General features: G+C 40.3%; 1 protein-coding gene across 2 annotated transcripts; it reads right to left on the reverse strand.

The window, feature by feature from the left end:
* On the reverse strand, nucleotides 1–27768 carry LOC100590725 (zinc finger protein 726). 2 transcript variants are annotated; one of them, XM_030820292.1, is made up of 4 exons: nucleotides 27644–27768; nucleotides 22626–22752; nucleotides 22048–22143; nucleotides 1–2030 (listed from the first exon to the last, which is right to left on the reverse strand). In XM_030820292.1, exons 1-4 carry the CDS (start codon nucleotides 27644–27646, stop codon nucleotides 154–156), a joined length of 2103 nt encoding a protein of 700 aa, XP_030676152.1. In that variant the 5' UTR covers nucleotides 27647–27768; the 3' UTR covers nucleotides 1–153. The 2 variants fall into 2 exon arrangements, with proteins under 2 accessions (XP_030676152.1, XP_030676153.1); XM_030820293.1 differs by lacking the exon at nucleotides 1–2030 and adding an exon at nucleotides 13572–15823.
* Between the last annotated feature and the right edge of the window lie 127 nt (nucleotides 27769–27895).

The raw sequence follows: 27895 nt of genomic DNA on the forward strand, positions 1-27895 counted from the left end.
CCTCTTATGTTTAGCATTGAGGACCATATAAATGCTTTGCCACATTCTTCACATTTGTAGGGTTTCTCTCTAGTATGAATTCTCTCATGTTCAGTAAGGGTTGAGAAACATATAAATGCTTTGCCACATTCTTTACCCTTTTTAAGGTTTCTCTCAAGTATGAATCCTCTTATGCTTAAAAAGGGTTGAGGACCAGATAAATGATTTGCCACATTCGTCACACTTGTAAGGTTTCTCTCCAGTATGAGTTATCTTATGCATACTAAGATTTGAGGATCGATTAAATGCTTTGCCACATTCTTCACACTTGTAAGGTTTCTCTCCAGTATGAATTATCTTATGTGTACTAAGATTTGAGGATTGATTAAAAGCTTTGCCACATTCTTCACATTTGTAGGGTTTCTCTCCAGTGTGAATCCTCTTATGTTTAGATAGGGTTGAGGACAATATAAATGCCTTGCCACATTCTTCACATTTGTAGGGTTTCTCTCCAGTATGAATTATCTTATGTGCAGTAAGGGTTGAGGATTGGCTAAAAGCTTTGCCACATTCTTCACATTTGTAGGGTTTCTCTCCAGTGTGCATCCTCTTATGTGTAGTTAGGGCTGAGGATCGGCTAAATGCTTTACCACAGTCTTCACATTTGTAGGGTTTCTCTCTAGTATGAATTTTCTTATGTTCAGTAAGGTTTGAGGACCATATAAATGCTTTGCCACATTCTTCACACTTGTAAGGTTTCTCTCCAGTATGAATTATCTTATGTTTAGTAAGATTTGAGGATCGAAGAAAAGCTTTGCCACATTCTTCACATTTGTAGGGTTTCTCTCCAGTGTGCATCCTCTTATGTGTAGTTAGGGCTGAGGATCGGCTAAATGCTTTACCACAGTCTTCACATTTGTAGGGTTTCTCTCTAGTATGAATTTTCTTATGTTCAGTAAGGTTTGAGGACCATATAAATGCTTTGCCACATTCTTCACACTTGTAAGGTTTCTCTCCAGTATGAATTATCTTATGTTTAGTAAGATTTGAGGATCGATGAAAAGCTTTGCCACATTCTTCACATTTGTAGGGTTTCTCTCCAGTGTGAATCCTCTTATGTTTAGTTAGGGTTGAGGGCCATGTAAATGCTTTGCCACATTCTTCACATTTGTAGGGTTTCTCTCCAGTATGAATTATCCTATGTGTAGTAAGGTGTCCGAATTGGCTAAAAGCTTTGGCACATTCTTCACATTTGTAGGGTTTCTCTCCAGTGTGCAGCCTCTTATGTCTAGTTAGGGTTGAGGACCATACAAATGCTTTGCCACATTCTTCACATTTGTAGGGTTTCTCTCCAATGTGCATCCTCTTATGTATGGTTAGTGCTGAGGGTTGGCTAAATGCTTTGCCACATTCTTCACATTTGCAGGGTTTCTCTCCAGTGTGTATCCTCTTGTGTATGGTTAGCATTGAGGGTTGGCTAAATGTTTTGCCACATTCTTCACACTTGTAAGGTTTCTCTCCAGTATGAGTTATCTTATGTACAGTATAATTTGAGGATTGATTAAAAGCTTTGCCATATTCTTCACATTTGTAGGGCTTTTCTTCAGTAGGAGTTTTCTTATGATTAGTAAGGGTTGAGGACCAATTAAAGGTTTTTCCACATTCTTTACATTTGTAGGACTTCTCTGTAGTATATATGCTTTTATGCTGGGTTTTGTGTGAAAGCATGCAAAATGATTTGACACAATTTTTACATTTGAAAGGTTTCTTTCTAGTATGCCTTATCTTATGTCTGTTTAAATTTATAAATTTATAAAAGACTTTCAAATATTTACTACATTGAGATGCTTTGCCCTGGGTAGTTGTAAAACACTGGTTAAGTCCATTATAACCTTCTTTGTGTACCTTACACTCATCCACACTTTTACAACCTTTTCTTAACTGTAAATTCTCATGTCCACATTTTTCAAATCTTCTTAGTATTACTTTTTGAAAAGAATCTTCCATGCCCTGCTCTGGCCAAATGTCTTGAGCAAAATGAGGACATATATCTGAAAATAAATTAAAATAATTTACTCCACTTACTATATTGACATAAATATAGTTTAAAAATCTTACCTATAAAATTATACAACCTACATAAACAAGATGGTTTTGCAAAATGCCACAGACCCTAATTCTTTCACAGACATTTAAATGTAACAAAAACATACAAACCAAAATATATCTGTGGGAAATTTATAAATCAGTTAAGTTTGTGCAGTGTTCCTGAAGAGCACAATGCAAAAACCACATAGAAAAAGAAAAGTCTAAATTTACCCAACACAGCTTTTCCTGCTTCCCACTATAACATAGTGCCTTTAGAAGTAAATTGCAAACCCTTGATTTCTGTTTTAAAAGAAAGGTAAAATACTGGCACATTCATTATCATTTCTGGCTTTTAGGGGCTTTTTCCTGACACTGTTTTCTGTCTCTCATGACATAAAGTGCTGACAGAAATGGTGGTATACTTTGGAATGAGAGTTTGAGTCTGCTGAGACCAAAGAAAAATGTTCCAGCAGCAGCCAGACTGCAGTACCACAGAAAAGGAACAGGTGTAGCAAGTGATTACTGACTCCTACAAAGTGACATGAATAAACTCTCTTAACTAAAAACTAAACACAAAATTTCAGACAATACAGGTCCTAAGAATAAGTTTGAAAAACTCTCATAATGACGAGCCAAGACAATTGTTTTCAGACTATGTCAGGACAAAGCTACATTATAAAAATTTTGACAGGTAGATTTTTTTTAATGTAACAAACTGAAAGCTTATAATATATACAAAATATGGCAGTATCATCCCACCAAAAATATCATAAAATGTTCCGAAAGAAAACATAAAAAAATAAGATTTATACATTAATTTTAAGAATTGGTAATAAATTGAATAATACTGATTAAAACAGGAAGAGAGACAAGTATGGAAAATCAGAAAAATGAGGACGAGAACAAAAATATTTAACATTTCATAAAAACAGAAACTGTGGAGGTAAAAAATACAAAAGAAAACTAACAGATCCTAAAAGTTAGAAAAAATGATGTAAAAATAAAGAAGCTCAGTTGTGCTTTTGGCTGGGGGGCGGTGGCTCATGCCTGTAATCCCAGCACTTTGGGAGGCTGAGGCAGGTGGATCATGAGGTCAGGAGATCAAGACCATCCTGGCTAACGCGTGAAACCCCATCTCTACTAAAACAATACAAAAAATTAGCTGGGCGTGGTGGCAGGCACCTGTAGTCCCAGCTACTCGGGAGGCTGAGGCAGGAGAACGGCGTGAACCCAGGAGGCAGAGCTTGTATTGAGCCAAGAATGTGTCACTGCACTCCTGCCTGGGTGACAGAGCGAGACTGCATCTCAAAAGAAAAAAGAAAAAGAAAAGAAAAAAAAAGCTCAACAAACTAGAAGACATTTATAACAAACAAAATATATAACCACAATTTCAAAAGTCACAGATGAAAAGATTATATTTGAAGGTGCAAGATAAAAAGGATATGCCAGGCCAGGTGCAGTGGCTCAAGTTGCAATCCAGGCACTTTCGGAGGCCGAGGTGAGCGGTTCACCTGAGGTAAGCAGTTTGAGACCAACCTGGCCAACACGATGAAACCCCGTCTCTACAAAAACTACAAAAATGAGCCGGGTGTGGAGGTGTGTGCCTGTAATCCCAGCTACTTAGGAGGCTGAGGCTGGAGAACCAATTGAACCTGGGAGGCGGAGACTGCAGTGAGCTGATGTCACAACACTACACTCCAGCTTGGCTGGAAGATAGAGTGAGGCTATGTCTCCAAAAAACAAAAAAAAAGAAAACACAAAAAAAGAAAAAAGTGATGTGCCATTTACAAACATAGTCTTATGATATAATCAGTGAACTGTTAACAAAAATTTTGAAGGCCATAACAGAACTGTGTGATGTAGTCATGAAAAAAGTTAAACATAGCTATTAAATAAGAATGATACCATCAGTGAATCTGTCCTGCCCAATTAAAAAAATAAGAAACCTCCAAAATAAACAAATTCTAAAAAAAAATTGGAACTGCATATGCCCTAGATATAAAAGGTACTGAAAACAGTTTCTTCCACTTAAAATAACATGATTCAAAAAAAAACATACAAAAATACATTATTTTCTGTAAAAAAATATGCAAATACACAAAAGTAGAATTTCTTAGCATTATCCTAGTGGTGCAGAAAACATTTTTAATTATTCTCTGAAATTTGAAAGATAAGAGCAGAGAAATCATTATAAACATCTGTTAATGAATATACAACATAAAAAATATAAATAGCAACATAAATGACAAGTCTTAGAGAAGATGTAATAAAAAAGAATTTTTGTATACAACTTAAAGATTTTTTTTCCAGATTAAAATACATGGTTGTATTTTTTACAGGTTATATGTAATCCCCAATGTACCACAAAAATATTTGTATAAATACACAAACCAGGCTGGGTGTGATTGCTCATGCCTGTAATCCCAGCACTTTGGGAGGTCCAGGCAGGTGGATCATGAGGTCAAGAGATCAAGACCATCCTAGCCAACATGGTGATACCCCATCTTACTAAAAATGCAAAAATTAGCAGGGCATAGTGGCATACGCCTGTATTTCCAGCTACTCAGGAGACGGAGGCAGAAGAATCACTTCAACCTGGGAGGCAAAGATTGGAGTAAGCCGAGATACACCACTGCACTCCAGCCTGGGCGAGAGAGTGAGCCTCTGTCTCAAAAAAAAAAAAAAAAAAAATTGTATACAACATGTTATTTCTTTTTTGGCAGATTAAAATATATTGTATCTTTCAGAAGTTATATGGAATCCCCAAGGTACCATAAAAATATTTGTATAAATACACAAAAGAGGCTGGGCACAGTGTCTCACACCTATAATTACAGCATTTTGGGAGGCCAAGGTGGGTGGATCACCCAGGTCAGGAGTTCCTGACCAGCCTGATCAACATGGAGAAACGCTGTCTCTACTAAAAATACAAAATTAGCTAGGTGTGGTGGTGCATGCCTGTAATGCTAGCTACTCGGAAGGCTGAGGCAGAAGAATCGCTTGAACCCAGGAGGCGGAGGTTGTGGTGAGCTGAGATCATGCCATTGCACTCCAGCTTGGACAATAAGAGCAAAACTCCATCACAAAAAAAAAAAAAGAAGAAGAAGAAAGAAAACAATGAAAGCATATAAATACAAACTTCAAAAAGACACAATGATGGAAAAAGACTGAGCGACACAGATGCAAAAATCAAATAAAATGCTTAATAAAATAACAGTCTCTTTCAGAAACTTATTTAAATATATAGAAAATTAGCTTTTAAATTGAGATGTATTTTCAATAAATAGATTTATTTAAACATTTTAAAAGCCAAAATACATTTTGCCTTTCTACAAGAGTCAGTTGAGATCTAATTTTAAGGCCGGGTGCAGTCGCTCACGTCTGTAATCCCAGCACTTTGGGAGGCTGAGAAAGATGGATGACAAGGTCAAGGGTTCAAGACCAGCCTGGCCAACATGGTGAAAGCCCGTCTCTACTAAAAATACAAAAATTAGCAGGGTGTCGTGGTGGGCACCTGAAACCTTAGCTACTCCAGAGGCTGAAGCAGAAAAATCACTGGAAACCAGAAGGCAAAGGTTGCAGTAAGCGGAGATCATGCCACTGCACTCCCACCTGGGTAAAAGAGAGAAACTCTGTCTCAAAAAACAAAATAAATAAAATAAATCTAATGATTAAAAAAACTAGAAGTGGCAGGATGGAAGTAGACATTCCATGCAAACATTAATCAAATGACAGCAGAAACAGTCAAAATAATCATACACAAGCTACCTCTTAAGTCAAAAAGCATGATATTTTATAAAATATACTTGACATCAAAACTCCAAAGAAACAAAGGACATCAAAAAGCAATAGATTCATTCACTGGCAACCTATGAGAAATCTGTGTGTGTGTGTGTGTGTGTGTCTCACATTAGGGTTCCAAATATATAAAGCAAATATTGATAGAATGAAGATACACATAGAAAGCAATATAATTAGAGGAAGGTATTTTAATAACACACTTTCTGTAACAAAAACTAAAACAAGAAAGAATGTTAATAAGGGAACAGACTACTTAAAGGCTGTATAAAACAATTATTCCAAACAGAGTTATGGAGAACACTCCTTAACAACATCAGAATACACACCCTTCTCAATCGCTCATATAACATTTTCCTTGATAGATCACATCTTAGGCCAAAAAGGAAGTCTTACCAAAATTTATTTTTATTTATTTATTTATTTATTTATTTATTTATCTTGAGATGGAGTTTTGCTCTTGTTGCCCAGGCTGGAGCGCAATGGCACGATCTAGGCTCACTACAACCTCTGCCTCCCGGGTTCAAGCTATTCTCCTGCCTCAGCCTCCCGAGTAGCTGGGATTACAGGCACGCGCAACCACACCTGGCTAATTTTGTATTTTTAGTAGAGACGGGGTTTCTCCATGTTGGTCAGGCTGGTCTCAAACTCCCAACCTGAGGTGATCCACCTGCCTCAGCCTCCCAAAGTGCTGTGATTACAGGTGTGTGCCACTGCAATCAGACTTCAAAATTTTTAAAAGTAAAATTTTATGAACTACTTTCTATTACAAAAATGGAATGAGAGTGTACAACGATAAGAGAAAAAAACCGTAAAATTTACAAATATATAGAAATTAACACACTATTGAGTGTGCTCTTATGCAAAGGTTGAAATAGTTAAATTATGAAGAGGTCCATCCTGCTCAATGCAATCTACATATTTAATGCAATGTTTTCCAAATTCCTCATTGCATTTTTAAAGAAATAGAAACAGCAACCCTGAAAGTATATAGAAGCTCAAGAGACAATAAAGTACCCAGGAAACTTAAAAAAAAAAAAAAATGCTGGAGGCATTAAAGATCTTAATTCAAAACACATTACAAAGCTACAGAATTAAAATAATTTCATATGAGCATAAAGGTAAATAAGTAGACTATACAATAGAATGCAGCACATATATAAGCTTTTACATATATTGTCATATAAGGAGTCACTTACATACTCTTAATTATAGCAGCATTGTTACTTTGTAAGCCAATAGGTGAAAGCAATGTAAATTTCTTTCACTAAATAATTCAGTAGATGTAATTTGAAATATAAAAATTCTGAGGCCGGGCGCGGTGGCTCATGCCTCTAACCCCAGCATTTTGGGAGGCTGAGGCAGGCGGATCACCTGAGATTGGGAGATTGAGACCAGCCTGACCAACATGGAGAAACACCATATATACTAAAAATACAAAATTAGCCAGTGTGGAGGCACATGCCTGTAATCCCAGGTACTTGGAGGGCTGAGGCAGTAGAATCACTTGAACCTTGGATACAGAGGTTGCAGTGAGCCGAGATCGTGCCATTGCACTCACTCCAGCCTGGGCAACAAGAGTGAAACTCTGTCTAAAAAAAAAAAGAAAAAAGAAATTCTAGAATATAATTCAGTACTCAAAAGGCAGGAAATATTCAATGAACTACAAATATAAATCTTGACGGCATTATGCAAAATGAAATGAGCCAGCCACAAAAAGAGATTGTATGAGATATATGAAGGACTTACACTCTTAGAAACAAAGAACAGAGTGGTATTTGCAAAGTGCTATAAAACAGAAAAAATTGGGGCCAGGCATGGTGGCTCATATCTGTAATCCCAGCACTTTGGGAGGCCGAGGCGGGTGGATCACCTAAGGTCAGGGGTTTGAAACCAGCCTGCCCAACATGGTGAAACCCCATGTCTACTAAAAATGTAAAAATTAGCCAGGCATGGCAGTGGGCACCTGTAATCCCAGCTACTCAGAAGGCTGTGGCACTAAAATTGCTTGAACCTGGAAGGTGGAGGTTGCAGTGAGCTGAGATCGCGCCACTGCACTCCAGCGAGGGTGACAGAACAAGACTCCATCTCAAAAAAGAAAAAAGAAGGAAAAATTGGTAGCTGTTTAATATGTATTAAGATTTAGCTTTGCAAGATAAAAACATTTTAGCAATATGTTGCATTACAATGTCAAGATAATTAATATGACTAAACTGAATATTTAAAAATATTTTGTGGTAAATTTTGTTGTGTTTTTTGGACAAGCAAAAATAAACAATAATACCTAAAAGAGATAAAGAATTATGATTGTTTTAAATTATATTCAAATCCAAAAATGTTTCTACCACACAAAAATTACATAGATTCACAAATAAATAGGATGTTGAAATTACAAGAATTTTATGACTTCTCATCTACACAGGATTAGAAAACCATTAACAAACTTACACAACAAATATGCACGTTATTAAAAAAATACAAGGATAACATTTATACAGGCAAACAAACATAGAGATAATTCTATCGGAAAAAGACATATGGCTAATTCATATATGATTTTGCTCCACAATGTCTTAAATTGTATAAAGTTAAAATATTGGCACGCACAATTATAATACATACTAAAAAATCAAAACACAATGGATGTGTGGTAGCATACCCTAACATATATAACATAAAAATATAAAATTCCAAAATGAAATTAAAACATGGAATGTAAAAGTTATTAGATACCATCAACTAGATCAATATATTCATTAAGAAAATCTCAGAAGAATAATATGGGAAAAAAATAACATAGAGATTACTTGAAAATAAAAAAGGGTGAGAACTTCCCAAATTTTGATGTAATAAAAGGAAAAAATATTTCTAGCCAATAATATTTGATTTAAATGTATTTCTCTTTAAAAAGATGAAAATAAAAAAACAAAAAAACAAAATAAAAGGTAAGGGTATTCATCACCAATAGCACAGTTCTACCAAAAAAAATGGTACATGGTGGCCAGGCACCATGGCTCATGCCTGTAATTTTACAGTTTTAGGAGGCCAAGACTGTCAGAACACTAGAGGCCAGGAGTTGCAGGTCAGCCTCAGTAATACAATGAGACTCTACATATAATAAAAACTGCTATAATGAGTCCATTTTGTTTAAAAATAAAATACTACTGGACAGTATCATAAAACCATATATAAAATAAAGCTCTCTATTAAATGTAAATACACAAACATAGAAATTTTTACTATCGTAATGATGATGCATATAACTCTTAAAGCTATTCTGTAGAATATTTAAAACAGGATAAAAACCTGCATAAATATGTTAATACACAATATAAAATAATTTTAATATTAATAAACTGAAAAATATAGAGGTATAATCTTTATATTCAATTGAAGTTGTCATGAGATATAAATATATTGTTTTAATTTTAAGATGTTTCATGTAAACTCCATTTTTTAGGATGATATGGTTTGGCCATGTCCCAACCCAAGACTCATCTTTAATTCCCACATGTTGTGGGAGGGACATGGTGGAAGGTAGTTGAATCATGGGAGCAGGTCTTTTCTGTGCTGGTCTCATGACAGTGAATAAGTCTCATGAAATCTGAAGGCTTTATAAGGCAGAATTTTCCTGCACAAGCTCTCTCTCTTGTCTGCCACCATGTGAGACATGCCTTTCACCTTCCACCATGATTGTGAGGTCTCCCCGGTCACACAAAACTGTAAGTCCAATAAACCTCTTTCTTTTCTAAATTGCCCAGTCTCAGGTATGTCTTTATCAGCAGCATAAAAACAGACTAATACACAAGATGATTATGAAGATAATATTTATAGAAACTATGCAAAACAAGATATAAAAAATAATTGAAGCATATCACTACACAATTAAAATGAAATTTAAGGCAATAAACCAACATATAAAAAATACCACTGAGGAACACATAAAACAATCACAATAAAAGTAGTAACTTCATTTTTAATAAATAATTTTAAATATAAATTAAACTACTTAATAGAAAAAAATACAATCTCAGGACTTTGGAAGATTAAGATGGGCTGATGACTGGATCTCAGAAGTTTGAGACCAGCCTCGACAATGTAGCAAAACTCTGTCTCAACCATAAATACAAAAAAAACTAGCTAGGTGTGATGGTACACACTTGTAACCCAGCTACCTGAGAGGCTGACATGAGAGAATTCTTCTGAGTTTGAGAGGCTGAGGCTGCCGTGAGCCATGATCACAACACTGCAAACCAGCCTGGTTGACAGAGTGATACCTATCTCAAAAATAAATGAATAAACAAGTAAATAGATGAAATTATAAAAAGAAAAACTACGCCGGGCGCAGTGGCTCACGCTTGTAATTCCAGCACTTTGGGAGGCCGAGGCGGGCGGATCACGAGGTCAGGAGACCGAGACCACGGTGAAACCCCGTCTCTACTAAAAATACAAAAAAAATTAGCCGGGCGTGGTGGCAGGCGCCTATAGTCCCAGCTACTCGGAGAGGCTGAGGCAGGAGAATGGTGTGAACCCGGGAGGTGGAGCTTGCAGTGAGCCGAGATTGCACCACCGCACTCCAGCCTGGGCGACAGAGCGAGACTCTGTCTCAGGAAAAAAAAAAAAAAAAAAGAAAAACTAAAATGCTTTAGTGGCTTAAGAAAAAGCAAACAATATGCTACCTACAAGGGACTCATTTTAGCATTGAGTCAAATAGGCTGAAAATTACATAGTGCAAAAACCTGTATTTTATGAAAATAGTAACTACAATTGGGTATTAGACATATTTTAAGTCAAGTGCTAACGTGAGACACACTGATAGTATATATCGGTAAAATGGGTTGACTTACCACAAATTTATAACTATTCTATCTATCTATCTATCTATCTATCTATCTATCTATCTATCTATCTATCATCTATCTATCTATCTGTATGTGTATGTACAACATCAGGGCTCCAAAATACATAAAGCAAATATTGACAAAAGTAAAGCAAGAAATATATAGCAACATAATAATTGTAGACATCAAGACCCGATTTTCCATAATAGAAAATTCACATTAAACAAAAAATAAGAAAACAGAAAACCTAGACAACATTATAGACTGTATCAATTATTTTGCATATAGGTGAATACTGGAGAGTGGATAACTTATAAAGAAATAATCTTTATTTGGCTCACAATTTAGCAGACTGTAGAAAATGTGCCAGCATCTGCTTCTGGTGAGAGTGTCACCAAGCTTACAGTCATGGTTGAAGGCAAAGAGTAACTGCGCATATTACATGACGAGAGACAGAGCAAGTATGAGGTGAAGGAGCCTGGTTCTTCTAATAAACCTGCTTTCATTTGAATTAATGGAGTGTAAACATTTTCATTACCGAGAGGATGGTGCCAAGCTATCTACGAGGACTTTGCCCCCATGACCCAAACACCTCCCACCAGGTCTCACATCCAACATTAAAAATTACATTTAATCACAAGGTTTGCAGGACATGAACATCAAAACCATATTATAGACCAACTAGGTTTAACAGATGAGTATAGAACTTTCCAGTCAAAAGCAAGAAAATATACAATATTCTTATTTGCACCTGGTGTATTCTGTTAGGACACATACTAAGTTTTATCAAATTTAAGAATGCCAGGTGGGTGGTGTAGCTCATGCCTATAATCTCAACACTTAGACCAAGGTGGGAGGATCACTTGGAGTTAAAACTTTGAGGCCAGCCTGGGCAACTCTATCCCTACAAATAATCAAAGAATTATTCAGACACGGTACTTTATGTTTGCAGTCCCAACTACTTGAGACACTGAGGTGGAAAGATCACTTGAGCCCAGTAGGTTGAGACTGCAGTGAGCCAAAATCATGCCAGTACACTCCAGCCTGGGTGACAGAGTAAGATCCTGTCTCCAAACAAAAACCACAACAAACACAACAACAATAAAAAATAAATTTAAGAAGACCAAAATTACACACTTTGTGCTGTCTGACCAAAACTGAACTAGAAATTAAAAAACTGAACAATATAAAATATATAAAAATAAAACACACTTTTCAACATATTTTTGCTCAGGAATCAAAAAATCATTAATTTTTCAAAATGTCAATACAACCTACAGTGGTAGACATATTCAATATAATTTTTATGGCCGGGTGAGGTGGCTCACACCTGTAATCCTAGCACTTTGGGAAGCTGAAGCGGGTGGATTGCCTGAACTCAGGAATTCTAAACCAGCCTGGGCAACACAGTGAAACCCCGTCTCCACTAAAAATACAAAAAAATTTAGCTGGGCATGTAATCCCAGCTACTCTGGAGGTTGAGACAGGAGAATTGCTTGAACCTGGGAGGCAGAAGTTGCAGTGAGCTGAGATCGTGCCACTGCACTCCAGCCTGGGCAACAGAGCAAGACTCCATCTCAAAAAATAATAATAATAATTTTTATATAAATCCAAATAGGGTTTAAGGAAACATTGTTTAAAATGTTAAAATTTTATTATGAACTATAGACAAACACCCATGAAAAACAACAGAGACATTATATTTTCTGATTTTGAAACACATTAAAAGCAACAATAACAAAAACAATTTGGTACTGACACAAAGACAGATAAAGAGATGAAAAAACAGAATAGAGAGCCCAGAAATGAACCCTTCTGTATAAGGCCAAATAATCTCCCACAAAATTAACATGAGCACACAGTAGAAAAAAGATAATCTTTTCAAAAAATTATGTTGAAAGCTGAATATCCATACTGATAAAATGAAGTTCGATTATTTCCCTATACCATATGTGAAAAATCTTTTCATTAGACATAGGAAGATAATTTTTTTTTTTTTTGGAGACAGAGTCTCACTCTGTTGCCCAGGCTGGAGTGCAGCCCAGGTGGAGTGCAGCGGTGTGGTCTTGGCTCACTGCAACCTCCGCCTCCTGGGTTCAAGTGATTCTCCCACCTCAACCTCCTGAGTTGCTGGGATTAACATGCATGCCATCATGCTCGGCTAGCTTTTTTGTATTTTTAGTAGAGACGGGGTTTCACCATGTTGGCCAGGCTTGTCTTGAACTCCTGTCCTTATGATCCGCCCACTTCAGCCTCTCAAAGCACTGAGATTACAGGCATGAGCCACCGCGCCCGACCGGATAACTTCTTAATCTCTTTAAAATATATAGGGAAAACATGACATTAGTCTTGGGGCCATTTTCTTAGATATAAAATTAAATGCATGAGCATCAAAGAAAAAAACAAAAAATTTAACTACACTACACTTCAACATTTCTGCACATATAAATATTTAAAAGACGGATAATGCCTCCTAGAAAATGGGTGAAAATATTTACAAATCACATGTGATAGGAGTCAATATTCAAAAACTATAAACTTTTAAAACCAAACAATAGCCGGGCGTGGTGGCTCACACCTGTAATCGCAGCACACTGAAAGGCAGAGGCAGGCGGATCACGAGGTCAGGTGTTCCAGACCATCCTGACCAACATGGTGAAACTCTGTCTCTACTAAAAATACAAAAATGAGCCAGGCATGGTTGCACATGCCTGTTATTTCAGCTACTCACGAGGCTGAGGCAGAAGAATCCCTTGAACCCAGGAGGCAGAGGTTGCAGGGAGCCGAGATCTCACCATTGCATTTCAGCCTGAGCGACAGAGCAAGACTTTGTCTCCCCCCCCAAAAAAAAAAAACTACACAATAAAATTGAATAACTTTATTTAGAAATAGACAAATTGAAATAAATTTTCATCAAAAATTTGAAAGGCCACTCAAAACTAATTTGTACAGAAATGCATAAAAGTCATAATGAAAAACAAAATCCCCTCACACTCAAATGGCCACTACAAATTTTTGTGAAAACACCAAATCTGTTGATGATGCAATAAAAATAAAACCCTTGGCCGGGCGTGGTGGCTCAAGCCTGTAATCCCAGCACTTTGCGAGGCAGAGGTGGGCAAATCCCGATGTCAGGAGTTTGAGACCAGCCTGACCAACATGATGAAATCCCGTCTCTACTAAAAATACAAAAGTTAGTTGGGTTGATTGTCGGTGGAAAATAAGGATGCACCAATTATTTTACAATGTTATAAATGTACTTCAAATAATTAAATATAAATTATTAAATACAGTGATTCCATTTATGAATCTAATCTAAAATATGTAACATAGGACCTTGAAGACATATTTGATACAATGGAGTATTATTCAGCCTTGAAAAAAAATCTTGTCACATTTGAAGATACACTTTGAGAATATTATGCCAATTGAAATAAACCAGTAACGAAATGATGGATGTTAGGATTTCACTTATATGAGATATATAAGACAGTCACACTTGTAAAAACAAAGTGGAAAAGTGCTTCTCAGGGGCTAAAGAGAGCATAAAATGGGTAAATGTTATTTAATGGATATTGAGTTTTAGTTTTACAAGATGTAAAATTTCAAGAAGTCTTTTGCATAACAATGTGAATATACATGATATGCCTGAAATATACACTTTTTTTTTTTAAGACAAGGTCTCAATCTGTCACTCGAGTTTGAGTACAATGGGACAATTATGGCTCACTGCAGCCTCACACTCCTAGGGTCAAGTAATCCTGACCCTCAAACTCTCAAGTAGCTGGGACCACAGGTGCACACCACCATGCCTTGCTATTTCTTAGAAAAAAATATTTGTAGAGAGGGTGTCTCCATATTTTACCCAGGTTGGTCTCAATCTTTTGGGCTCAAGCAATCCTCCTGTCCTGGCCTCTCAAAATCCTGGTTTTACAGAAGGGACCTACCACAATGCCTTGCTCTTACATGTACATTTAAATAGATTTAAGGAGGTAAGTTATATGTTATGTGTTTTTAAAACAATTATTTATTAAAAAACTGGAGACAATACAGGATTATGAATCTTTTTAAAAAATTACCTTCAAATCACAAAAGAATTATTCTCACACAAAGGAAATATATATTCATCATTAAACACATGGTGAAAATAAGACTATTTCCAAGGCTACTAACTTAGACAAGATAAAACCAACATTGAAAATAAGCTAAGAGGCCAGGCAAGGTGGCTCACACCTGTAATCCCAGCACTTCAGAGGCCAAGGTGAGCATTTCAACTGAGGTCAGGAGTTTGAGACCAGCCTGACCAACATGGAGAAATACCATATCTACTAAAAAAAAAAAAAAAACACAAAATTAGCCAGGTGTGGTGGCACGTGCCTGTAGTCCCAGCTACTCAGGAGGCTGAGGCAGGAGAATCACTTGAACCCGGGAGACAGAGGTTGCAGTGAGTCAAGATCATGCATCACACTTCAGCCTCGGCAACAAGAGTAAAACTTCCTCTCAAAGAAAAAAAAAGAGCTAAGAAAGAATATATACAAAGTATAACCAAAATTGGGGTCATATTTGTAGATATGAACACGCACACACATAAATAATTTGATTGTGATAGACATGGCTCATTTATCTTTTAATTGAACTCCACATTAACTTAAAGTATACAAAACATAATACCAACAGGCACAATAAACTGATGTTAGGAAACTTACACTACAAAAAACACTAATATAAAACTGCAACACAATAACAGAAATGTTTACTCATTACAACTAGTTGGCAACATTTATGTACATTAACAAATAATTTGTCTAGATAACTGCAATGTTTGACTGTAACTGTGCATTCATGGAAGGCAGGTATTTTAAATTACTGGCATCTGTAATCCCAGCACTTCGGGAGGCCGAGGTGGATGGATCATGAGATCAGGAGATTGAGGCCATGGTGAAACCCCGTTTCTACTAAAAATACAAAAAATTAGCCAAGTGCGGTGTCAGGTGCCTTATGTCCCAGCTACTCAGGAGGCTGAGGCAGGAGAATGGCGTGAACCAGGGAGGCAGAGGTTGCAGTGAGCCAAGATCATGCCACTGCACTCCAGCCTGGGCGACAGAGCGAGACTCCATCTCAAAAAAAAAAAAAAAATTACTGGCACCTATTGTATGGCAATAAAATTTCAGAGAAAATGCAGTACAATCATAAATAGGAGATGCTAATGAGAAACTTTTAATAGATAAGCATTTAAAAGAAATTCGGGTCAATTTTTATGTTTTAAATATATGCTAGTTTTAAACAAAATAAAACTACTGTAATCCAAGTTTAGAAGCAAAGAATAGCCTTACATTGCTAAATTATATATATATATTTAGCAGAATATGGGTAGAGCTTCATATATAAAACAAATATTTGGGGAATAAATTATGTTATTTAGTTATAGGCTGACAAAAGTGGTTGAAAATTCTATAATTCCTTTTTGCCTGCCTGCCTATTAATTATCTAATTTAATTCAGGAACATGTAAATTCTAGTATATTGCCCTAAATGTCAGAATCTAAAATTACAGACAAATTTGAAGTAGAAAATAGAAAGTAAAAATTTATATGGAGAGTGGCATTAATAAGATAAAAAAAGGTGACCTATTTGCTTATACCCTGACAGCAAGAAAATTTGTCACCCATTCCTGACAAAAATGCTTTTATGAGAGAACCAGTCATCATGGTTCACACTTGTAATGAAAACTACATGGTACATTACAGTTGAAGAATTGCTTGAGGTCAAAATATTAAGACTTGCCTGGATTATGTAGCAAGATCTCATCTCAAAAATAAATGCCTTTAAGAGAGCTCTGAGATCCAGGAAAGGAGTTGTGAAATTCTGCTAAAGCCCAAGATTCAAGGTAATTCTGTTTAGAAGGCAGGCCCCTCTGTTCAGGTTGCAAACTACATGACTACTGTTTTTGGCTACAGACAAGAAAGTGCTCCACCTAACTTGGTTCCACTGAGAATTTTAAACTTACTCTGTAACTATCCCAAACTCTTCCCAGCCACAGTCTTGTGAGCCGGCGGGCAGCGGGGTGGGTGGGGGGTCCTGCCCTTCCAGAGGCCTGGAGGAAGACTTCCATTTACAGCCATGATGGCAGGCCTCAGACCTTGGCCTTTCCTGTGGTCCATGAAGCAGTTCCATGACTCAGTTCCAGCTCCCTGAGCCACAGTTCGTAGCCAGTTCTGCCTATGTAGAAATCCAAAGTGACCTGGGAAAATCCTCTCTTGTACTGGGTGAAAGCCATGCTCATCCACATCCTGATATAAAGAACACCATATACAGACCTGACTGCAGAAACCTGCCCTTGGGTCTGCCCTTCAGAGCAAAGTCCTGAAGGATATTCACTCTCTCTAAAATTTAAATGAGAATTACAACTATTCAAGCCCTGTTTAACAAGACAAGTAAAAGTGGACCCTTGTGCAAACCCAGCAGACTTAAGACCAAGCTACAACCCCTCTTCACTACAAACCCAGAGGATATTCTATCACCCTGGGGGTACAACGAAAATAGATTTTTAGTTTCTGAAACCACTTTATAAAATCCTGAAGAGGTGTTTGCTCCTTCAAATTTACAGACACCAATGCAAAACTATTGTTTCTTATTGTCAATGCTTCTATTTTAACATAGCACTGAAAGTATGTGAAAGAAGTAGTCAAAACAAAAATTTAAAGTCGCTGGAATTGAAGACCAATAAGTAAAACGTCACTGTTTGTAGATTATGTAATCTTATATATAAAAAAGTATATTAAAACCTCTTTAAACTAATGAAGACACTCAGTTGATTAGCAGAATATGAAATTAACAAACAATTATAAGTTATCATTCCATACACTTAAAACCATCTCTCTGATAGAGGAAAAAACATTCTTATTTACAATAGCAATAAAATAATCAATTTTAGAACAAATTTAGCCAAGGAGCTGATAAATCTTTTAAGTGAAAGATATATCAATAAAAAAATTAGAGAGGACAAATATAAATTTAAAAATATTTTATTTCTATTGAAAGAGTAAGTATTGTGAAACTGCCATATTATCTAAGTTGATCTCTAGATTCAATAAACTCCCTGTCAAAATTCCAGTTTTTCACAGTAATGAAAATTACAATCCTAAAATATACACAAAACCACAAGGAATTGTGAATAGCCAAAGCAATCTTGAGGAAAAAGAACAAAGTAGAAGGACATTATACTTTATAATTTCAAACTATATATATATATATATATAGAGAGAGAGAGAGAGAGAGAGTCTTGCTCTGTTGCCCAGGCTATATAGTACAGTGGCATGATCTCAGCTCATTGCAACCTCCGGCTCCCGGGTTCAAGCGATTCTCCTGCCTCAGCCACCCAAGTAGCTGGGATTACAGGTGCCCACCACTGAGCCCAGCTAATTTTTTTATTTTTAGTATAGATGGGGTTTCACCATGTTGGCCAGGCTGGTCTCAAATTCATGACCTTGTGATTCACCCACCTTGGCCTCCCAAAATGCTGGGATTACAGGCATGAGCCACCACGCATGGCCCAAACTATATTTCAAGGCTATAGTAATGAAAACAGGATGCCCGTTCCAGCCAATGGAAACTGGACACAGCAGTGGAGTGCACACATCAGGTTATAAATGACCCTGTCTCCTTTGCTCAGTGTACTCTCATGGCAAAACTTCTGGTGAGTGTACCCTTTCTGCAGGAAGTAAAAATGGCCATATTAAAAAAACGAAAGAAAGAAAGAAAGAGCTCTCTCTTTCTCTCTTCTTTCTCTCTCTTTCCTTTCTCTCTCTTTCCTTTCTTTCTCTTTCTTTCTTTCTCTCTCTCTCTTTCTTTCTTTCTTTCTCTTCCCCTCTGTGGCCCAGGCTGCAATCTACTCGGCTTGCTGCTGCCCACGCCGCGGACTGCCTGGGACTGCCGCCGCGCGCCACCGCTGCCTGCTTTTTCTCCTTTGGCTGCAGGCGCGCGTTCGCCATGTTGGCCACGCTGCTCACCAGCCCCTGATGCCGAGTGCTCTGCCCGCCTCAGCCTCCCGAGGTACTGGGACTGCAGACGAAGTCTCGCTCACCCGGTGCTCGGTGTTGCCCGGGCTGGAGTGCGGTGGCGTGGTCTGGGCTCGCGGCAGCCTCCGCCTCCCAGCTGCCTGCCTTGGCCTACCAGGGTGCTGGGATTGCAGCCCCTGCCCGGCCGCCGCCCCGTCTGGGAGGTGGGGAGCGTCTCTGCCTGGCCGCCCCTCTGCCCGGCCTCCCCATCTGGGAAGTGAGGAGCGCCTCTGCCCGGCCACCCATCGTCTGGGAGGTGAGGAGCGCCTCTGCCCGGCCACCCATCATCTGGGAAGTGAGGAGCGCTTCTGCCCGGCCACCCATCATCTGGGAAGTGAGGAGCGCCTCTGCCTGGCCTCCCCATCTGGGAAGAAGTGAGGAGCACCTCTGCCCGGCCACCCATCATCTGGGAAGTGAGGAGCGCTTCCGCCCGGCCACCCATCGTCTGGGAAGTGAGGAGCGCCTCTGCCTGGCCGCCCCGTCTGGGAAGAAGTGAGGAGCACCTCTGCCCGGCCACCCCGTCTGGGAAGTGAGGAGCGCCTCTGCCCGGCCGCCCCGACTGGGAAGAAGTGAGGAGCACCTCTGCCTGGCCACCCCGTCTGGGAAGTGAGGAGCGCCTCTGCCCGGCCGCCCCGACTGGGAAGAAGTGAGGAGCGCCTCTGCCCGGCTGCCCCATCTGGGAAGTGAAGAGCACCTCTGCCCGGCCGCCCCGTCTGGGAAGAAGTGAGGAGCGCCTCTGCCCTGCCGCCCTGTCCGGGAAGAAGGGAGGAGCCCCTCTGCCCGGCCGCCCCGTCTGGGAAGTGAGGAGCGCCTCTGCCCGGCCCCCCTCTGCCCGGCCGCCCCTTCTGGGAAGTGAGGAGCGTCTCTGCCTGGCCGCCCCGTCTGGGAAGTGAGGAGCGTCTCTGCCTGGCCGCCCCGTCTGGGAAGTGAGGAGCACCTCTGCCCGGCCGCCCTGTCTGGGAAGTGAGGAGCGCCTCTGCCCGGCCGCCCATCGTCTGGGAAGGGAGGAGTGCCTCTGCCCGGCCACCCATCGTCTGGGAAGGGAGGAGCGCCTCTGCCCGGCCACCCATCGTCTGGGAAGTGAGGAGCGCCTCTGCCCGGCCGCCCCGTCTGGGAAGTGAGGAGCGCCTCTGCCCGGCCACCCATCGTCTGGGAAGTGAGGAGCGCCTCTGCCCGGGAGCCCCGTCTGGGAAGAAGTGAGGAGCGCCTCTGCCCGGCCGCCCCATCTGGGAAGTGAGGAGCGCCTCTGCCCGGGTGCCCCGTCTGGGAAGAAGTGAGGGGTGCCTCTGCCCGGCCACCCATCGTCTGGGAAGTGAGGAGCGCCTCTGCCCGGCCACCCCGTCTGGCAAGTGAGGAGCGCCTCTGCCCGGCCGCCCCGTCTGGGAAGTGAGGAGCGCCTCTGCCCGGCCACCCGTCTGGGAAGTGAGGGGCGCCTCTGCCCGGCCGCCCCGTCTGGGAAGTGAGGAGCGCCTCTGCCCGGCCACCCACCGTCTGGGAAGTGAGGAGCGCCTCTGCCCGGCCACCCACCGTCTGGGAAGTGAGGAGCGCCTCTGCCCGGCCACCCATCGTCTGGGAAGTGAGGAGCACCTCTGCCCGGCCGCCCCATCTGGGAGGAAGTGAGGAGCGCCTCTGCCCGGCCGCCCCGTCTGGGAGGAAGTGAGGAGCGCCTCTGCCTGGCCGCCCCGTCCGGGAAGAAGTGAGGAGCGCCTCTGCCCTGGCGCCCCGTCCGGGAAGAAGTGAGGAGTGCCTCTGCCCGGCCGCCCCGTCCGGGAAGAAGTGAGGAGCGCCTCTGCCCGGCCGCCCTGTCCGGGAATAAGTGAGGAGCGCCTCTGCCCGGCCGCCCCGTCTGGGAAGTGAGGAGAGCCTCTGCCCGGCCACCCATCATCTGGGAAGTGAGGAACGCCTCTGCCCGGCCACCCATTGTCTGGGAAGTGAGGGGCGCCTCTGCCCGGCCACCTATCGTCTGGGAAGAAGTGAGGAGCGTCTCTGCCTGGCCGCCCCATCTGGGAAGTGAGGAGCGCCTCTGCCCGGCCGCTCCGTCTGGGAGGTCTACCACGGAGGCCAGAAGCAATGTGGGGGCTGGACGTGGTGGCTCACGCCTGTGGTGCCGGCACTCTGGGGGGCGAGGCGGGTTGATCACTTCGGGCTAGGAGTTCGAGACCAGTCTGGCCAACTTGGCGAAACATGAAAAATACAACAGACAAACCAACCAACCAACTCAGTGACAACAAAACAGGTCTACCCTGGAGTCATACTCTAATTTTTTCTATTTTCCTCCCTTTCTGATCCTTTATCCCACTTTCTTTTTCTTCCTCTTCCTTCTCCCTCTTCTTTGTCAAATAGAGGATTGAGTTATTATCACTGATCCATATAAAGTCCCTCTCTCATTTATTTTAACTCCCACCCCCCATTTCTATTCCCCGACTTCCCATGTGTAACCTTCCTAATATGTTTGATACGCATCTTTTTGTTTGTATGTATTTTTAGAAAATGTTTATTGTTTTTGTGTGCCAAAAAAATTAATAAAAAAAAAAAGAAAGAAAGAAAGAAAAAAAAAAAACAACAGGATGAAATGAGCAGAAAAAAAAAAATCCCCCTAATGAAACAGAAACCACTACTCTCGTGCAAAAAGAGAATTCAAAAAATTGTTTAGGCCAGCCATGCTGGCTCACACCTGTAATCCCAGCACTTTGGGAGGCTGAGGTGGGTGGATCACCTGAGGTCAGGAGTTTGAGACCAGCCTGGCCAACATGATGAAACTCTGTCTCTACTAGAAATACAAAAAACTAGCCAGTTGTGGTGGTGTGCACCTGTAACCCCAGCTACTCAGGAGCCTGAGGCAGGAGAATCACTTCAACCCAGGAGGCAGAGGTTGCAGTGAGCCAAGATCGTGCCATTGCACTCCAGTGTGGGCCACAAAAGTGAAACTCCTAAAACAAAAAATAAAATTTTAATATAGAGTGTCTCAAAATTATGCAGATATTTATCTGTCCACAAAAACAAGAAAAAATGTCAGATTGTATGCTCCTTTATATGCCATGAACAGTACTTTGGCTGTCACTGTAAACGTTAAGGAAGATCATTGAAGGAACAGTAGAATTCTTAGAGATTTTATAAGCTTAAGCAGAAGATGCCCATATGTGAGAGTATAATTTTTAAAAACTTTCAAGCTTTCCAGAAACTATTTCCTCCGGAACGCAGCTTTCCAAACCACTTTAAAGACTGGCTTTCTTCTTGACGTTGGGCCTCTCATCCAGATCGTCTGTTGTATTCACTCTCACCTACCTGGGGGTTCATCCACCATCTCATGTCGCTTCATATTCCAGGGCTCTTTTTCTTTCTCCAGACAGATGATGAGGTCTGGCTTAGAGACAGCAATACCTGTTTTATTAAAAATAATTAACATGAATCTTGCTCATATTCTCCAATTACCAACTTAGTAATGTGCAAAGTAAAAGGGATATAATATTCAAATAAATTTATCCCATATACTAATTTATAACAGAAATTTTTAAATATTTAGAGAATATTTTAATTTTGTAGGTTCTTAATTTCACTGCCTGGTACTACTGAAGCAAAAATTGGTAATGGCGCTTAGATTTTAAGGTGTGAGTAACAGAATTTTATGCCACTAAGGTTCTGAAATTACCACTAATCTAAAGTGAAGGACACAGATCAGCTCAGGAATGTGGAAATTTCAGGTCAGGATGAAACATCTTCAAGAAATTTTTTCTAAACAGACAAATCCCCAGGATTTTCTTGAAAACAGAAATATGAAAGCATAAATTACCAGAAAACATACTACAAAAGAAAAATAAAAGCTTTAGTTTATATTAAAAATTTTGTATTAAAGTTATCCTCACCTAGGAAGGCCAGGTTTCTGTAGTTCTCTAGCATCACATTCCTATATAAATTCTTCTGTGCAGTGTCCAGGCACTGCCACTCCTCCAGAGAGAATTCTATGGCCACATCCCTAAATGTCAACAGTCCCTGGAAAACACACACAAACCACATATTTACAAAGTGGCTATGGGCAGAATTTTTCATTTGGCTCAAGGTAAAATCAGAAAGTGACTAGAACTGATTCTAACTTATAAGAGGGACTGAAATTATCCAATAAAATAATTGTCAAAACACAAACGTTTTCTAATGTATTCTCTAACTCTGAGAAAAGAGACTGGCATAATATCCGGAACATCAGTGTATATATGATACTTTTCTGAATGATAAAGTGTAAAAATGTACTAACATGTACATTTTTGAGTGCAGTATTTACATAATACTGAATGAGTTGTGTATATTTTTCAGATGAAAAAGACAGCTGTTTATATTTTTCAGACAAAATAAACATGTTGAGTTAGAAAGTACCACTCAAATTTAAATGTGTACAATAAACTGGACATCTCGTTAATGCAGATTATTTTTTCAGGAGATCTGAAATAAAGTCTGAGTTAGTGAATCTCTATCAAGCTCATTAGTAATGCCAATGTTTCGGCCCCAAAAGACTATTTTGTCAAAAATCCAGTAAGTAGAAGTCTGGTTTTTTTTGTTTTTGTTTTTGTTTTCAGTTTTTCTGGCCTGTAAACAAAGATGAGAGGTTTCATTCAGCAACAAAAGATAAATGCAAAGAATACCTAAAAAAACAGGCAGCTGCCAATTAAGTGTGATGGTTTATGCACATCAGCTGCATAAAGACACTTAATGATGAAGAGAAAAATAACTCCATACAGAAAAAATCTGTAAGAGAGCTTATTGAATTAACATCAACTGCACTAGGACAAGTTTTTATAGTGTGCTGATGCACGCAGGACACAGCATCACTACTAAGATATTACCCCCACTAAAGCAAATTACAGTCTGAATTTAGCCATAAGAAAATATCACTTTTATGGAAAGTCCAAGATACAGATATCTTCTATGTTCTACAATTTTTAATAGTGATTTTAAGTAGTCTTTTTTTAGCACCCTAGTAAGCAGGTATTTCCCGACAGTTTTTTCAGAACTTTCTGGGTAATAAATGCCATCCTGTTTAAATGAGCATTTTCTTAATCCTGTAATGCATAGATGTTGAATACTCTAAGAAATTATTCTTCAAAAGTTTAGCTTGCTTAAGTTTCTTTGCCCTTTTTTCCCTTGCTTTCAAGGCCAGACTTCCTTACTCTCTGTGTTCCCCTTCCCTGGTAAACAACCTTCTCGCCAGTTCTCGTCTATGGAGCCACATCCCACACCTGCTACCCACTCTGTGAATTACCCCTCCCATCGCAAGGGCTACTTCCACCGAAACTGATCTTCCTGCCTTCCCACCGGTATAACCGCATTCCTGCACTTTTCAAGTTAGCCAACGGGGTTTAGCCAACCGGATTGTGCCATCCAACTCCAGCCAATGGAGACAGGACACAGTAAGGACAAGCTGCTTAGAGGTAATAAAACCCCCCTACTTTCCTTTGTTCCTGCGTACTCTCATGGCAACCTACGAGGGGCACCCTCATGCAGCTTAAGCTTTAATTTCCATGTTAGAGTTATTAATTTCATTTTTGAAACTAAAACTGTTAGAAAAATTCAGCAAAATTATTCAGTGTTCATATAACGAAAGAACATTTTAAGGTGCTTACATTTTATACCTCAGTAAGAAAAGCAAAAGTATGTATTCCTTTTAGACAGTAAATGTATTATTATTTGTATTAAAAATCATGTAGTAAACAAACAAAAAAGGATACAGAACAAAGATATTCACTGTCAAAATTTTACCCTGCTAAAAAAAAGGAACTGAAGTTTTCAGTAATACATGTAACTCACCAATTATCTACCACATTTTTGGGGGAAATGTATTCATTGTCTACAGCTGAAATTGAAGAGTTTTTTTTTCTTTTTTTCTTTGGTAGCTACCATTCTAAAAGCTAGATGGAATTCTGTATGAAATGACTCAGCCATAAAAGCACATGCTTGAAAAAATTTCTAAACTCACTCCTGAGAAAGATAAAGTAAAAGTTTTCAACAAATTATATTATTAATTTTTTTTGAAACTCACCTTTTATGCCCTTTGTAAATATTTCCTTACCTTTCAAGCTCTACTAATAAAATGCAATACACAGTTAAAAAACTGAGGTCAGCTGAGCACAGTGGCTCATGCCTGTAATCATAGCACTTTCGGAGGCCGAGGAAGGTGAGTCACTTGAGGCCAGAAGTTTGACACCAGCCTGGCTAGCATGGTGAAACTCCATTTCTACTAAGAATACAAAAACTAGGTGGGTGTGGTGGTGCACACCTGTAATCCCAGCTACTTGGGAGACTGAAGCATGACAATCACCTGAAGTCGGGATTTGGAGGTTGCGGTGAGCAGAGATGGCACCACTTTACTCCAGCCTGGGTGACAGAGGGAAGCTCTGTCTTAAAAAGATACATAAATAAACCTTAGGTCAAAATAAATGAACAAATCCTTTCAAGGTACAGATATGTTTTACTCATATGTCAAGTCAGGCCATTCAATTAGTTGACTGTCCCACCCCATCCTGCTCACTTAAGTGCTCAATAACCCCTCTCAGGAGACTCTGAACTATGCCCCAGTGAGTGCCTCAGGTGCATTTTACTCTGCAAGTTCTTACCCCACCACAGTGGAGTCAGTTTTTTGGGTTTTGGTGGTTTTTTGGTCTTTTGGAATACTAATTTTTTTTTCTAGAAATTTTTTACTATTTTTCTTGCACTATTTTTCTGCCCCCTAAAGGAATCCAGGATGCAGAAATTATTTTTCTCCTCAATGCTTGTAGCTATTGGCTGACCAGCAATGTGTCTCCAAGAAATGAAAGCTGGGTTGGGTGAAGACAATATTGATGTCTCAAGGAATTAAGTTTTTTTAAAAAACAAAAGTGCGCCAGGAAATGCCTCTTAGCCTCAGGGCATCCACCTGAACACTTGAGAAGCTACACTCAATACCTTAGGTTGTCCTATGAGAGAAAATGACCCAGCAGCTGATATTCACTAGACACTAGCAGACATAGCCACAGTGGGTATCGTGGTTTATCCTCATACAGTACTGAAACCCAGGTCCAAGCTAAAACTGAAGTGTGACTGAAGACACGTCACCCTATGAAGTTTCCAAAAAAAAAAATCTTGACCCCAAAACATTCTAAGATATCTGTGACTAGGGAAAATAAAAGAAAAAAACACAGAGATATTTTACAATAGTGTCAGATTATTCTTTGCTTTATTCTCATAGGAAATATTTAGAAAAAAATCTTTTTAAATGTGCCATCAAATGCTTTGTCAAAAAATAATTAATTCACCAGGCACAGTAGCTTACATGTGTAATCCCAGCTCTTTGGGAGGCCGAGGCAGGCGGATGACTTGAAACCAGAAGTTCGAGACCAGCCTGGCTAACATAGTGAACCCGTCTCTACTAAAAATACAAAAATTAGCCACGCGTGGTGCCAGGCATCTGTAATTCCAGCTACTTGGGAGACGGAAATGAGAACCGTTTGAGTCCAGGAGGCGGAGGCTGCAGTGAGCCTAAGTCATGCCACTGCACTCCAGCCTGGGCAACAGAGCAAGGCTCTGTCTCAAATACTTTAAAAAAAAACAGATTCATTAAAATAGGTATCAATATGTACACTAAAGGACAAATAGTTGATAAAGTCAATTAGGGAGGAGAAACTGGCATTTGGCAACGTCAGACAAAACTGGAAATTTAGTATTTTACTGCAAACCAGTCAGGCTGGAGGAATAGGGGATGAGGGGCAAACTTGAGGCCCTGCTTGGGACACTTGTGAAAAATTCAGGGAAAAATCAGTCCCCTGTGGAGTGTGAGAACCATTAAGTGGCAGGAAATTAGAGTGAGGTGGCTCTAGTCCCTGGATTTCTACTTCTACAAAAAAAGCCTAAACTCAAGAGCATTTTTTGGTAAATTACTACATTGGCAGAAACAAAATTCAGGCTTAACCAACTATAAACTGCCAATTAAGCTCTGATTACATAACGAGGATATTTCCACCTTGATCGTAAAAATTAAGAACTAGGAGGGGTGCAGTGGCTCACGCCTGTAATCCTAGAACTTTGGAAGGCCGAGGTGGGTGGATCACCTGAGGTCAGGAGTTCGAGACCAGCCTGACCAACACGGTGAAACCCCTGTCTCTGCTAAAAATAAAAAAAATTGCCAAATGTGGTGGCAGGCGCCTGTAGTCCCAACTACTCGGAAGGCTGAGGCAGAAAAATCGCTTGAACCCGGGAGGTTGCAGTGAGCTGAGATCACGAAACTGCACTTCAGCCTGGGCAACAGAGACTGTCTCAAAAAAAACAAAAGAAAATGAAAACAAAACAACAACAACAAAATCTACATAACCGTACCTAGCCAATTACGGAATTTGGTTTTCTTTATCATGAAACTTATAAAAACCTTTCCTTCCATGGATTACAAATTACAAACCACAACAAGGTGCTCTAAAATTTTTGAATCACACTTTAAATTATTTAATGTTTTTGCAGTGCGGCCCATAAATTTTTAATAGGAAAAAATGGCCTGAAAAGCCCACGGACTAAAGCTCTTCCCATTCATGAACCCGCACCCGGAGTCAGGATTCTGCCCTGAGGTTCCTCCCATGGTGCCTGCACAATCTAGGAGAGAGGCGGGGCTACTGGGGCAGAGCTGCCCAAAGAAGGCTCCAGGCCAGGGCACAGTCACTGCGCAGGGAAGAGACAGAACGCCCGGGAACCCGGGCTGTCAGCGCAGCCTCCATCTTATGGCTGAAGGGACTGAGGCCGAGCTGGGCAAGAACTCGGGCGCAGATTGTAAAGCTGACTGCGGGGAGGCCTGAGTCGCACCACAGCCGCTTCCCACCGGTTCCAGCGAACCCCGTTCCCTCTCTCGGGATGTCGGACCCGGCACTCTCACCATTTCTAGGCTTCCAGGGGGCAGGTCACAGGGCCACAGAGGCTGCGCCCCTAAAAGCAGAAGACACAGAGCAGTGAAGACGAGACCTGGAGCTCCCGCCGCAGCTAGAAACAAAGGCCCCGCCAAATCCCGGAAGCCGCCCTGTTCGCTCCAGCTGCGTGCCTGATTGGACAGTTTCCAGGACAGCGTCTCTGATTGGATAACGTTTAAGACCCCGCTTTCTAAGGCCCTGAGTGACAGAAGATGTCATCA

The sequence above is a fragment of the Nomascus leucogenys genome, chromosome 10, assembly GCF_006542625.1.
Source record: "Nomascus leucogenys isolate Asia chromosome 10, Asia_NLE_v1, whole genome shotgun sequence".
In the NCBI taxonomy this organism is placed as follows: domain Eukaryota; kingdom Metazoa; phylum Chordata; class Mammalia; order Primates; family Hylobatidae; genus Nomascus; species Nomascus leucogenys.